Genomic DNA, 14,170 nt, shown 5'->3' with positions numbered 1-14,170 from the left:
TCACCTGTTGGGCTGTCTTGGTCTTGTGCTTCTCCTTCTTCTCTTTACCCTCCTTCGAGGGGGCCCCAGTCTCCTTATGCCCGTCGGCCGACTGTTCCAGGGCAGGGACGTAGGTCCGCCTTTCCCCGTCCCAGTACAGGTACTGCTGGCTCTGAGCGTTGTAGTAATACTGGGAGGGGGCAAAGGAGGGGGGCGTGAGGGGAGACCTCCAGAAGGGGAACTGCAGGCCCCACCCGTTCCCTGGGCCCCCCATTACCTGGGAGTTGGGGTCATAGTAGAGGCCAGTCTGAGGGTCATAGTAGTAGCCGGATGTCTCATCGTACTGGTAGGTGGAGACGTCAGGAACAGCTGTGGAGGATGGGGGAGGTCACACTCTTCCTCTGTGCTTTATTAAAGAACTCCCTGTCCCGTCTCCCTCTCCTCCCTCGCCCCCCCGCAGGCCATGGCTACTCACGGTACTGGCTGTAGGGCTCCTGGGCAGTGGGGCTGGTGGCCGGTGGCAGGGCAGAGCTGGGATGGGTGGGGCTCTGAAGCTCGGATTTGAGCACAGCAGGTGACATGATGGTATATGGCTGGTCGTAGGGCCGGACGGGGGAACAGGGCTCAGTGTCTGCCGATGCCCCCCACCCCCCCGCACACCCTGCCCCCCAGGACGCCCCAGAGCTCCCTCACCTGGCTGTTGGCAGCGGCACCCTGGCTGCCGCTCGCTTCGGCTGCTGACTGCTGGTAGATGCCAGGGGCGGCACCAGGCTGGGCGCGGGAGAAAGCCTGTAGTGACACAGGGTCGGCCCCGGGATCCAGAGAGGCCTCTGCACCTGTAATGAGGGACAGGGAGGGAAGGAGAAGGCCTGTGAATGATGGGGCCCAGGACCCCATGCCTGCTGCCCGCCTCCGCCACCGCCACGGGCTCAGGGAGAGGTGCTGGGGCTCACCTGCTCCAGATGGGTCCCCCTTGGTTCCAGTGATGCTGGGGCCCTTGGTGCCCTTGAGGTAGCCATGGGCATAGAGGGAAGACTCTGTGCCCTGGCTGCCGCCATAGCCCTCATCCTGTTGGTAGTAGCTGTAGTCGACCGCTGGCTCCTCGGGGGTGGCCCAGGCACCCTCCCCACCCTGGGAGGCCTGAGGGGCAGTGGGAGGGGCTTATTAGCAGAGGAAGGGGCGCAGGGGGAGGGGAACCTGCTAAGAAGCATCTGCCCACAGGTGAGGCTAGTGTCTGTCTGCTGACAGAAAGCATGCAGGCCTCAGACAAGTGAAGTGTGAGGGCCGCCCAGCCGCAGCAGGGCAGGGCAGGGCAGGGCAGCGGCAAAAAGAATCGGCTGAAGAAGAGTTGCGCCCAAATGCTCCCAGGGCTGACACTGGTACGTGTGTGGCGTAGTTCAAGCGCTGGGTGTCAGGTCAAGGAAGACACCGTCCTCCCCTTCTTTATTTTCATCTCCCAATTTTCTTTCAGCCACTTATAAATTCCGTTTTATTAAAGAAGTTGTGACAATTCAGGACGATAAAATAACCACCAAATAGAAGCGAAAAGCAGCCACGATGGTGTTGAAGTTGAAAGCCTGGGAGGAGGTGACTGGGAAGGGAGCTGCAGCGAGGCCCCCAAAGCCCACGGCAGCCACTGTGAGGGTTTGGGGTCCACAGAAAGCCAGACAGCAAGCCAGCCCTCCTGGTTGCAGAGAGGGCGCGGGAGGGTCGAGACTGCGGCCCCGGTGCGGGGATGCTGGGGCAGAGGGGAGTCTTTGAGTACCTGTGAGATGGCCCACTGGGCCGCGGCAATAGCAGTGCTGGCCACAGAGGCAGCATTGATGCGACTGCCTTCGTTGGAGGCCATGTCCCTGGGGAGGATGTCAGAGACTAGGAGTCAGATGGAAGCCCCAGGCTGGGGGGCCAGCTGGGAAGGGACACAGGCGGGGTCCTGACCTCTTAGAACCCTTGGCAAACTCAACGTTGATGGTCTTGCCGTCGATGGTGAGGGGCGGGTGCAGGGCCTGCAGGATCTGAAGCAGCTGGGCTGCCTCCTGAGGGATGGGGGAGGAGGGGAGGTGGGGGCAGAAGGGTCAGGCCCGGGGAGGCCCCCGGCTCCATTGCCCCGTTGCCAGGCTTGGAGCCGCGGTGGGGGCGCTGGGCTCAGGGACCCTCCTCCCCACCCCGGGGGCCGGGACCCTGGCTGCCCGGCCCCCCCCCTGTGCCGCCCTCACCACGATGGTGGAGAGCTGGATGAAGGCGAAGCCACGGTTCAGTTGGGTCTGCTTGTCCTTGATGACACGAACGTTGGAGGAGGAGAGCACCGCATAGGGTGCCAGGGCCCCCAGGATGGAGTCCATGGTGCTGTGTGGGTTCAGGTTGCGCAAAATGATGGCTGCGGGAAGGGGCCCAGTGTTAGGGGGCACCAACGCTCTTCTCCAGCCCTACCCTCTGGTGGCACTCTACTACCCCTCTCCTCTGGCCTCCGTGTCTTGTGCACCTGCCGCTTCCTCTCACCTGTTCCTCCTGGATAAACTTTGCTTGTCAGTCCAAGTCCCAGCTCAGTTGCTCACCTGCTGAGAACCCTCCCAACACACCCCCAAAGTCGAGTTGGGCAATGCTCTTCCCCTGCTCTCCCTACATCATGTCTGTCCCCCCACTAGGCAGAGACCCTGGGAGGACTAAGTCCTAGTCACCACCAGCTCTCTGGCCTCAGGAGAGCCTAGCCCACACACCCTAGGCCAGGGAGAAAGGAAGGAACAACTGACTCACTGTCATTGGCGTTCTCCGAGCTTGGCTCCGAGCCCTGTGCCAAGGCTTGGGAGGCCAGCACTCCCTGGGCTTGGTAGGGCTGTGGCAGGGGGAGCAGGCCCTGGCTTAGCTCCCGTCCACCCAGTGGCAGCGTCTGCTGATCCAGCCTTGCTCCCAGGGGCAGCTTCTGCTCTGCCTCTGTCAGGGGCAGCAGATGACAAGCCAGTGACAAAGGGGGAGGCGGCTCCCTGGCTGGTCACCCTCCTCCCCCCTTCCACCAATGTCCCAGGGAGGTGGGGAGGTAGGAGGGCCTCACCTGACTTAGGCACACCACATTTGAAGCACTTCTCACGGCGTTTGAAGTTCTGGACACCACACTGCGAGGCACAGGCCAGGCTGTCAGAGGGGCTGGGGCTTTCCACTGCGCCCTCTAAAACTGGATCCTGAGACACCACCCCCCTCCAGGGAACCCTGCCATGCCCCAGGAAGGAAGGTCCCAGGGTCAGGGATGGCAGGGGGCTCTGGCTGTCATTCCCAGTCTGTGACTCTTCCCTTCACATGGTCTCAAGTTTGTCCTTAGTGCCTCCTCCTCAACTCAGGAATCAACAACCCCTCCCCCACCCCTGCTACAAAGGCCACCTCCTCTGTGGTACCAACTGCCAGGAATGGCCCCCTTCTTGTCCCTTTAGCAGAACAAGTCCTCTTCCTTGTCCTCTTCCTAAAACCTGCTTCCCTCTTAAGGAACCTTCAATGTTTTCACTTCTAAAAGCCGGTAGCCCCTCTCTGGCCAGACTCCCACCCCTCCTTCGTCTTGAGGACTGGGTTGGTGCTCTTGAGAACCAGGCTTGGCCATAGGAGCCTCCAGGAACCCCCCGCTTTTCTATCTCTGGAGGTTCTACATTTCTATCTCTGTTCCACGGTCAGACACTGCACAATGCTCCTGGGCCAGGCTCTGCCCCGCACCCCCGGATGTGGCCTTGGCCACCCTCACAGCATAACAGCAGGGAGCAGATACAGCACAGGGAGGAGCAGGTTTGTCTGTGGGGACTCGGGGAGGGGGACGGTCCAAGAGGGGCATGGCTCATCAGCTCAGGACGGTTGGTGGGATATTTGATTTGGGAGGCCCAGAAGTCTGCTTTGGTTTTGCTGGGAAGCTACTGCTAGCAAAGGGAACAAGAGATTTTCTGCAGCTGGTGTAGGAGGGTGAGGAAAGAGTTTGCAAAGTGGAAGCTGGAGAGGGCAGGTGACACTAGATTATGAGGGTGGCCACGCTCAATCAAGCTCAGTGCCGCAGGGGTGGGTTCTAAGCAGAGAAGGCGGGATGTGGTTAGAGACAGTTTCAAGGAATGTTATAGGTGAGAGGGCGAGAGAAAGAGGCAGGGGGCCAGCAAAGCAGAAGAGGTCCATGGCGACTGAGGGAGAGGGGGATGGCTGTCTGGGCAGTGGGAATCGCAAGGGAGAGCATTTTTGTGATGGAAGCAACAGGACCTGGTGACCAACAGGATGCGGGGGAATTAAAGGAGGAGAAAGGGGAGAATTCCCTGGTTTTGAGGAGTATCCAAAAACACAGGAGGGACAGAGAGCCACTGTCACTTTGTCCCTGCCCCTGCAGAGACACTGGACACCCGCCTTCTGAGAACACTTTCTCTTTTAAAACAAACAGATGCCACTCCCCTTAGTAGGCACAACTGTTCCTGGGGGCAGGGTTAAGGGCTCGGCCTGCCCTCAGTCCTCCCCTTTGGTCTCAGGACAGCCAGCTGGCTGCGGCAGGCATGGCTGTGGAGTTGCAAGGCTGCCTCCAGGCTGCTGGGGGACATAGCCCCAGGGGAGAACTGAACCCTGGGTACCAGCCATGGCCCCTGTGATCGGGAGCAAGTCACGGCTCAAGGCTGACCCATGGGGGCACCCCTTTGATCCCCAGCTTCCTCGTAGGGAATACAACTGCAAGACCCTACAGCTTGTGGCCTCAGCCTCAAGTGGGGCCACCTGATGCAGGTCCCCAGAGCAGCCAGTGCTTTCCGCTGGGGGGAGAGGTGGACATTAAAGGGAGCTAACCGTGGGCCAGATGTTGTTCCAACAGTTACCCTCTCAGTGCCACACCGGAATCCTCCCAACCACCTTGGGGGGAGGGGTCATTGCTATTTATGCTGTGGAGCTGAGGAAAGTGAGGCGGAGACCAGGGAGGATGCGGGAGGCTCTAACTCCAGCCAGCCCGGCTCAGAAGTCCACAGCACGGCACGCCTCCACCGTCACTAGCCAGTCGCTTACATAAGTACTTGTGGAAAGCCTACTGGGACTTCAGGCAGAACTGCACCTCCTGAGGGCAGAGCCTGGTGCCGAGTGAAAGCCCAGTGCACGTGGGCAGGTGGGCAGGCGGCCAGGGACGGTGGCTACTTGAGCTGAGCCGGTCCTCAACACCTATGCCACCTCAGAGGCCCCAGGGGGACAGACGTCGCTGCCGCCGCCGTCTCTATCCATGGCTACCACTGCCCACCGCCCCTGTACCTTATTACACAGCCAGTCCTCATTGATCTTGGGCTTGGGGTCGCTGTAGTGCATGGACACCTTCTGGCCCAGGATGTTGAGGGAGTGCTGCGGGAAAAAGCAGAGCGCAGTGAGGCCCAGGCAGCAGTGCCCCACGCACCGTTTCAGCACAGGAGAAGAGAGTGAGCGAGCCCTTCAGCTGGATGGATGAGGGACAGGGAACGGAGGGAGGTCGGAGAACGGACGAGGGAAGAAGGAAGGGAAGGAGGGAGGGAAAGCGCCAGAGCCCTTGGGCGCAGCTGTTTGCTGCCTTTCCGGGCCCGCGCACGCACACGTGAACACACGCCACCAGGCACACAGTGCTCGGCTGACTGACACCTGCCGGACAGTGGGGTGAACCCCCCACTAGGCCCTGACACTGCCAGGCCACATCCAGGGCCAGCACTACACAGGCTACACTTGGGAGGAGGGGGACAGGGAGGGGAGGGAAAGGAGGGAAAAGAGAGAGAGAGAGAGCGCACGCGCGCTAGTGCTGGAGAAGGGGAAAAAGAAAGAGCCAGATTTAAAAGATGGCAGTTCCTGCTGTGAGGCTGTCTTCCTGGGGCTGGCTGGGTCCTGGGCCCGCAGCATTAGGGCAGAGACGGCCCCAGGGCCGCCCTGCTGAGCCCTGCTTCCACCACATCTGACCCTTCCTTCCCTGAGGCTTTCCTTCCATGCCCCACACACCAGTGAGCCAGGCTCTGGGAAGGTGAGCAGAGCAGGTCCTTGGGTCTCTGGAGGTCCCAAAGCTGCTGGGTGGGGACCGTAGGAGGCAGGGGAGCTGGCTCCCTTCCCTTCCTTATAGCATGACTCCTTGCTGAGAAGGCAGGCCTGCCCCAGTGGAGTGGGCAAGCAGACACTCCTGTGGGGGGTAGGTGCAGGGGGAGGGCTGGGGCATCTGAAGTGAGTTCTAGCACATCTGACTGGTACTTGAGATCAACAGAGCGGTGCCGGCCTCTTCCACGGAAATCAAAAGGCCAAACTCCCATGCAGGGAAAGAGCTGGCCAAATGGGACTGGCTAGTTAGTGTGCCAACAGCTAAGCTCCCCAGTGGCTAGACTTCCAGTGATGCCTGAGTGTGGAACGAAAGCCCGGCTCTGCCTGACCCTGGAGCAGGGCAGTCCCCGAGGAGTGGGAGCCTCCATGGAAGAAAACCTCCCCCCCGGCAGCCCTTTCTCCAAAAGCTCAGCTGGGGAGGTGGGGGGGCAGAGCTAGTGCCTGGTGGTGGGAAGGGGCCGGTGGTTGAGTGTGGGTTCTTGATGGGAAGCCCAGTGGGTAGCAAGAGATGGGAAGAGGAGATAGTGAGGGTCAGGAAGGGGGAGAGAGAGGGGGGCGGGGGGGATAGGACACAGGGCCACAGGGCAGGGAACTGTGTCCATAAGAATCAGGCGATGGGGAGCGCTCGATTACAAAGTAGTATTTGTTTGGGGGGGGGGTCAAGTGCGGCAAAGCAACCTGATTGGCTTCCATCCATCGTGTAGCGTCCTGCAAGTGACTAAACTCGACGAAGGCGAAGCCCCGGCTCTGACCTGGAGACAGCATTCAGATACAGACGCAGTGGGTTAGTCAACAGCTTTGGACACACGGCGTTCCCGGGGGTGGGACCCGAGGGGAGAGGACCAGGGGGCAGAGAGGGAAGGGGGGAGAGGAGAAAAGAAGAAAGGGAGAGAAAGAAGTAATCAGAGAGATAAAGACCAGGGGGGGGGGGGGAGGGGAGGTGGATGGGGGGGAGGGGCAGGAAAGAGGGAGGGGTAAGGAGGATAACTGAGCAGGAGAGGTGGGGTGGGGAGGGGGAGAAACACACACACCAGCTGGGAAGAAAGACAGAGAGAAGGGCTCAGGCAGACCTGCCTGTGGTGACAGAGACAGAGAGAAGGAGGTGGGAGGGAAAAGGTACAAGCAGAGATGTGTCTCAGAGAAGGAAGGAGGGCAGATGGGCAGGCTGCTGACCCCACATGGGCCAGAATCAGTAACTGAAGGGGGGGGGCCCAGCACGAGGCCGGTGCCCAGGAGGGGCCCCGTGACATGTTTCACCCAAGAAGCAAAAGAGAACCTGGGCCAGGCTGCTTGGTGAGGCCGGGAAGGCTCCAGGCCCATCAGGAAGCAGTGGGAGGCAGGGACACAAGGCCACTTCAGCCTTAGCACAGTGCAGGGGAGCCGGGCCTTCCCAGGGAGCCGCCTCGGGGCCAAGCTAGGAAGCTTACAGCCACCCACAGGGCAAGTCCTCCTATACAGTAGGAGAATGGGGGCCAGGGCTGGACAGGTAGACCTTAAAGAATCAGTGGTTGCCTGGGAGAAGTGCCAAAAGGGGCCACACCTAGGACACCACCTTATGGAGAGAGACCAGAACCCTGTCAGCCTGTGGTTTGGCTGGGGTGAAGCAGAGCAAGACCTACATGCTACCAAGAGAGACTCCAGGCCTGGCCAGGGCTGGGAAAGGGCTGCAGGAAAGCAGCTCCTCTTCTGGAGGGACACACACAGGGAGGGCTCAGGCATAGCAGGGCCGGGAGGGGGGCATGCTTGCTCTCCATAAGAATAACCGTTAGGATGCACAGGAGGATGGAATGGTATGATCTGGGGTGAGGGAGGGACGGAGGGAGGAAAGAAGAGAGAGAGAGAGGAAGGGGGCAGAGAAGGAAAGGGAGAGGGAAAGGAGGAGGGGGAGAGAGCGAGAGAAAGAGAGAGAGAGAAATATGGAGGTGTGGGGAGGAGAGAGACTGAGAGATGGAGAGAGAAGCCCAGGCAGTGAAGCCCCACTGTGCCTGCCTTGGGGAGCCTGGGCCAGAGGTCCTGCAGAGACAACTCCCCCCACCGCCCTGCTAACCTCAGGCCAGCTCCAGGCAGCCTGCAAGAGGGAGGGAGGGAACAAGCAAGGCCAGAAATCCTGGCTGCTCCTTGGGATGCACCCTTGGATAAGAGCCATCCCCTGCCTCCCCTCTTGGGACACGTGGGTGGGACCGTGTCAGACCTACTTTCTGGTCACAGGCTGTTACTGGAAAAACGTGGGGGAGACCGAGGGGCAGGAGGAGGAGAAGAACGGAGAGGGAAGGGAGTATATGGGGAGGGGATTACCACCTCAGATACTCAGAGTCCCAGAGAGGAGGTTCCCCGGAGCCTGGCCCTGGCCCTGCCCCCGGGGAGCACTCAGCTCAGTGTTGTACCCCCTCCCCGACAGCCCCAGAGCTGCGAGGAGGATGGGCTGAGGGGAAGAGAAGAAGAGAGGGCACCCCAAGCTGCCCATTCCCAGCTGTGGCAGGAAGGCAGGGCAGGGAGGGTGAGGGAGAAGGCAGAAGCAGGAGGGAGACTGGAGGCTGAGGCTGGCCAGAAGGGGAGGCACTGGGAACAAAAGCTCACCTGAGGATTTGTTCCGCATCAGCCGGACCTCTCGTGCTTGCACTCCATGGGACTGCAGCTGGCCCCGGATCTGTACGGGGAGACACGGATGGGGGCAGGCTCAGCACACAGGGGGGCCTCCAGAGGCCTCCGGGACCCCGAGGGGCTGCCGGTGATGTGCATGCACTGCCTCCTCTCGCTCTCTTGGGAGCGGCCACGGCCCTGGGTCCACATCAGCACCGGGCCTCTGCACTCGGCCCCATACAGGCAGAGAGTGAGTGAAATGAGAGGAGCGTGGTGCAAGGGGGAGCGTGGCAGCATGGTGACCCTCAGAGGCAGGAGAGCGAGCCAAGCCAGCAGCTCAAGAAGGGCCTGCAGTGGGGTAGGAGGGGGGTTCTGATGACAGGCTTGGTGCAGCCTTAGACAGGAGAGCTGGGGCTTGCCCCAAGAGACCCGTGACGCAAATACCAAAATGGGAAGGTGCGGGGTCTGAGCAGAGGCCAGCCGTGTGCCCCAGGCCGTGAGAGGGGCAGTATCCTGGGGTGGAGACCAAGAGGTGTGGTCACAGGATTTGGAAAGCTTCCTGGGTGAAACCAGGGGGAAGCTGCAGAGGCAGTGTGGGGTTTGGACCAAGTGAGGCAGGGTCTCTGGGCCAGTGGTGTTTCTTGCAGAAGCCTAGGAGTACGTGCTGGGCATTCTCGGGCAGCAATCTCACTGCCTCTGGGCCTCAGTTTCCTCATTAAGTGAAAAAGAAAAGATCTCTCTCTCTCTCTCACACACACACACACACACACAAACACACACACACACACACGTGCACACAAGGATGAAATGAAACACAGAGGAGCTCGTTAGGCCTGACAATACTCAGGGAGGGCTCAGGAAATAGCAAGAATGTGGGCTCTGGAATCCAGCCGCCCAGGGCCAGACCCCAGCTCCACTCTGCCACTCACTGGCCTGCCACACACTGGCTGTGGGACCTGGGGCAAGCTGCTTCACTGCTGGGGGCCTGGCTTCCTCATCCGTAGGATGGAAACACACAGAGTACTTCCCCACAGGGTGGCTGTGAGGATTAAATGCAACCTGGCCTGCGGCCCACCCTGCGATCAATCCTTAACACATGTCAGCACGGAGCTACCGTCTGACCCTGAACATGGCAGCTGGGCCAGACTTGAGAAATTCTCAAATTCACAGGGGGGTTTTCTCTGCGACAAAATGGGCAGCCGGTAGGTTTCAGTCAAGAGCTGGGCAGAGAATTCTGGGGAGGGGACAGAGAGGAGACTCAGGGAGGCTAGGGAGGATGCTCTTCTAGTGGCCCTCTGGGGTGTTACTGGGGCTCATCAGGGGAAGCCTCTGTGGGAAGGAAACAGAAGAAAAGGGAGGAATGTGGAAGGAAATGTCACAGAGCATGGGGTGGGAAGCCTGTCAGTAGCAGTGAGCGAAGTCAAAGAATGCAGGACTCTGTGGCCAGGCCACTTAGATTTGACACTGCTGACAAAAGAGGGCGGGGGTGAGCGTATGGGGAGAGAATGTGAATAAAACCCCAGAAAATCCCATGGGGTTCCTCCCTATCCCCCCCCCACCCCCACCCCGGGCTGCCGGGCCCTGCACCATCTCTGCCACCAGGAATAGCCAGCTCTGGGCCTGGTAAGCATCTGGCCCTCAATCAACATAAGCAGAATGGATGGATGACCAGCAGAATGTTCTGGAGGAATGCTCTGTTCCCTCCCACACCCACCACCACAGCCCCTTGGCCAAGTCAGCCTAACGGACACTCCTCCCTTTCAGACCAGGAGAGCACAGGGGCCTGCCCAGAGGATGGATCAGTGCTGGGGGAGAGAAGGGATAAAAGGTGCTGAGGTCGGGGTGAGGGAGAAGCTGAGGGCCCTGGGGGAGACCCAGCCTGGCCTCCTGCTCTGCCGCCTGCCCAGGGCCACGAGGGGGGGCACGTACGTCATCCTCAGTGGCTGCCTGTGGCAGCATCCTCAGCATGACGATGTTACTGGCCTTCTCCTCCTCCTCCTCCTCCTCATCCTCCTCCTCCTCCTCCCCTTGCTCGGTCCGATAGTCCTGGTCCCGATAGTCGCCGTCTCGGGGGAAGCCTGGCGGGCCGGTGGGGCTGTGCCTGTGCCGCCGCCGCCGCCTACGCTGAGTCTCGGAGCCCGGGGAGGCCTCGTAGGAATCCTGGCCGACAGAATGAGACGAGAGACACCAGACGGGCAGTCAGTCTGGGGTGGGCCTAGGGGCTGGCCGCTGGCTCTCTGAGGCAGGCAGGCTCTGAAAGCCAGGAGTGGGCGGGCTCCGGCTAAAGGCTCAGGGCAGGCAAAACGGGTCAGGCCTGGACTGCAACCCTTCTGGAGTGGGAGACTGTCCCCGGGATGCCTTTTGGGGGCTGCCCTGGTGGGAGCGGGACGAGGCTGGTGGCAGTATTACTGTGGGGGAGGATCTCACATAGATAGGTGACTGGATGCTGCCTACACCTCCTCGGGTCTGGGGTGAGCACACGAAGTCCTGCCTCCGCTGCTCCCTCCTCCTCCCTTACCAGCTCAGCTAGTATGTGCACAACTCTTCCTTACACCTTACGATTTCCAGCTAGGGCCAGGGTTCTAGGAATAACTTAATATCTCATCCAGAGCCCGTCAGCAGGGGCCTGCAAAGGTGTGAGGGCCACAGCGCTGCCCCCCCGGCTCCAATCCTCCTCCGCCTGGCCAGTCCTCTATCACCACTAGGCTCCCTCCTAATAGGGCGTGGTGGCTGAGTTCTTGGAGGCTGCCCAAGCCATCCTGCCAGGACTGAGCAGGCCAGGCCAGGGTCCACACCCCTTCTGCCCTCAGGGGGACCAGATAACTCAGTGCTTCACTCCCACTCTTTCCAACAGGTCCACCCAGCACCCCCTGGTGCCCCAGAGACATCCAGGCACAGATCACAGTGGCCAATGGGGAAGCCTGAAGGCCCACACTCCGTCCCCAGGGGGTTGGGTTGCAAAAGTCCCCTTCCCACCCTGCTGGACAGCAGACCTGCCTGCTTACTTGGACCTGGGCCCTGACTATCCTCTCAAACTGGGGTTCCCTTAAGGCAAGTCTGCTTCTCCTCAGACGGTGAACATCATGCTGCCCCTTCTCAGGCTCGGGCGAGCTACCCAGTGTGGAACTGGCTACCCTGAGCTCAAAGGAGAGGCCCTAGAGGGTCCTTCCCCTCTGTGGAGGGGCCATGCCGCCCCTGCAAATACTCACGGGGCGGGCCTCCCAGGGCTACTCTGCTGGGTGGCATCCAGATCCCCCACCGCCCTCCCAACCCCACATGCCGGGTCCCAGGCAAGAGGCTCTTCAAGGGCCCCCAACTGGCTGGGAGCAGGCGGTGAAGGGCTTGCAGTGGACCGCAGACCCCAATTAAACAACAGGGAAGGAGGGAGAAAGGTGATGGCCAGGGCCCTCAGAAGTATAGAGCCAAGCATGTGGAAGTCAGGGAGACCCAGCTTGGGAGAGGAGCCCTCACAGAGGGGAGCAGGGACAGACCCTCCGGGTGAGGCAAAGCCACCGAGCACAGTCTGAAGGCACGGGAACCAAGAGCTACCCGCACATGGCGCTACAAGCTGAGGCCCTGAAGGACTCTGTCCTCCTCGGCCCTCACCTCTGCACTCTGCTCCTCGGACGAGTCGTCGTAGTCGTGCTTGCCCTCCTGGCTACCGTACTCGCGGGGATACGAGCGGTAGTCCATGTCCCGGTAGTCATGGTCTCGGCTGCGGTTCTCCCCGCCATCATCTTGCGAACGGTCAGTGGCTCCATAGCGGCCAGTCCTGTCCCCACGGCCACCTCTGAGGGAAGAAGAACAGGGAAGGATCAGAGGCAGTTCTTTCTGGAAGGTGCAAGTGGCAAGGGAGGGGTTCCCACACACTTATGCCCTCTAGACACTAGATCCGACTCCCAATGGGGGGGGGTCCCTAAATCTTGACTCCATGAGGTGAGCCGGTCCCCATCCCTCAAAAATCCAATCCACTTCTCCTTCCCTCTGCCACCTTCCCAGTCCATGCCTGTCTTCCTTCACAGGGCCCTCATGGATGGTGTCAGGGCCCATCTCACCTCCACCAGACCTGTCCCAGCTCATTCTCTATGCCCCGAATGTGAGTAAGTGTTTTATAAGGCAAAGCCAACCAAGCCCAACCATTGCACTCCCTCCAATGGCTCCCTCTTATTCTCAAGATAAAACACCAAAATGCTCACCACGGTCCTGCCAGGTCGGCGGGGTATGTGGGGGACGTGGGATGAGGTTGCGACCGCCCTCCTCCCTCCCTCCGCCTCATTGTGCCCTGTGCTACCCTGCCCTTCTCCTTCACTGTCACCCTGCCAGCCCTGGCAGCTTTGTTAAGATCTCTCCTACTGCAATTACTGTAAAATAATGATCACACAGTTGATTTCATGTATGTTTTTCTTTTTTTTAAAAGATCTTATTTGACAGAGACCACAAGTAGGCAGAGAGGCAGGCAGAGAGAGAGAGGCGGGGGGGGGGGGCGGGAAGCAGGCTCCCCGCTGAGTAGAGAGCCCGATGGGGGTTCGATCTCAGGATTCCAGGATCACAACCTGAGCCAAAGGCAGAGGCTTTAACCGACTGAGCCACCCAGGCACCCCGGTTTCTTTTTTTTTTTTTTTTAAAGATTTTATTTTTAAGTTATCTCTATACCCAATGTAGGGCCTGAAATTATAACCCTGAGATCAAGGGCTGCGTGCTCCTCTGACTGAGCCAGCCAGGCGCCCCTCACATCCATCTCTTTGAGGATTTAAGAAAAGCACTAACCTGTGAGTTCTGGGAAAGAGGGCACCACATCCAGAGGGCCTACTGCCCTACTCCCCAAAACTTAGCTTAGTATCTGGTACTTGGTAGGTGCCCAGTAATTTTTGTTTGATGAAATAATGACTTAAAAAGTAATCTAAAAGCAACCAATACATGTTTACTTAAAACAAGAAAAAACAGACACTATAGTAGACTATGGCTAGCAGGGTCCCAATCCTGGTCAGGAAGGACAGAATGTCTAGTACCAACACCACTATGAACGTTGTTCTAAGCCACTAGCTGAACCAAGAGAATGAAGAGAAGAGGTTAAGAGCTGGCAAGGAGAAGGCGAAATTACCATTGTCTGTAAAGGACATGAGAATATGCCTACATAGCCCAAGAGAATCAAATGAAAAATGATTACAACCAATAAATCAGGAAGGATGCTAGGGACAAAAGTAACATGCAGAAATAAGTATGTTGCCTCTATTCAGAGAGGCATCGTTTAGAAATGGGAAGATCCCAAGTATAACTGAACCAAAAAGGTTAAATACCTAGACAAGTGCCAAGATCTTATGACTATACTTCACACATATAAACCAGGATAGGTTCAAAATGGGTCAAAGATTTGAGACAACATGGATGGAGCTAGACAGGATGATGCTAAGCGAAATATATCAGTCAGGGAAAGACAAAATACCAGACGATTTCACTCCTTGTGGAATTTAAGAAACAGAACAAATGAGCAAAGGGGAAGGAAAAAAAAAAAAGGAGAGGGAGGCAAACCAAGACACAGACTCTTAACTACAGAAAAAAAACTGATGGTCACCAGGGG

General features: G+C 59.0%; 1 protein-coding gene across 7 annotated transcripts in view; it reads right to left on the bottom strand.

Moving 5' to 3' along the window:
• RBM10 (RNA binding motif protein 10) overlaps positions 1 to 14,170 on the bottom strand; it is a 29,426-nt gene that overhangs the window by 2,628 nt on the left and 12,628 nt on the right. For 3 of the 7 annotated variants that reach the window (XM_032843006.1, XM_032843009.1, XM_032843012.1), the window contains 15 exons: positions 12,199 to 12,382; positions 10,522 to 10,752; positions 8,590 to 8,659; positions 6,691 to 6,764; positions 5,218 to 5,304; positions 3,029 to 3,089; positions 2,734 to 2,910; positions 2,196 to 2,356; positions 1,918 to 2,015; positions 1,745 to 1,832; positions 933 to 1,119; positions 673 to 815; positions 455 to 572; positions 257 to 348; positions 5 to 169 (listed from right to left, as the gene is read on the bottom strand). In XM_032843006.1, the coding sequence (XP_032698897.1) occupies positions 5 to 169; positions 257 to 348; positions 455 to 572; positions 673 to 815; positions 933 to 1,119; positions 1,745 to 1,832; positions 1,918 to 2,015; positions 2,196 to 2,356; positions 2,734 to 2,910; positions 3,029 to 3,089; positions 5,218 to 5,304; positions 6,691 to 6,764; positions 8,590 to 8,659; positions 10,522 to 10,752; positions 12,199 to 12,382 (1,936 nt within the window). The remainder of the gene's footprint in view (positions 1 to 4; positions 170 to 256; positions 349 to 454; positions 573 to 672; positions 816 to 932; positions 1,120 to 1,744; positions 1,833 to 1,917; positions 2,016 to 2,195; positions 2,357 to 2,733; positions 2,911 to 3,028; positions 3,090 to 5,217; positions 5,305 to 6,690; positions 6,765 to 8,589; positions 8,660 to 10,521; positions 10,753 to 12,198; positions 12,383 to 14,170) is intronic. The other 4 variants (XM_032843008.1, XM_032843007.1, XM_032843010.1 and 1 more) reach the window with 4 other exon arrangements.

This window comes from Lontra canadensis, unplaced genomic scaffold (assembly GCF_010015895.1).
Source record: "Lontra canadensis isolate GAN:19392208 unplaced genomic scaffold, GSC_riverotter_1.0 scaffold134, whole genome shotgun sequence".
In the NCBI taxonomy this organism is placed as follows: Eukaryota; Metazoa; Chordata; class Mammalia; order Carnivora; family Mustelidae; genus Lontra; species Lontra canadensis.
The sequence above is the reverse complement of the archived record's forward strand: the minus strand, read 5'-3'. Positions and strand labels throughout refer to the sequence as shown.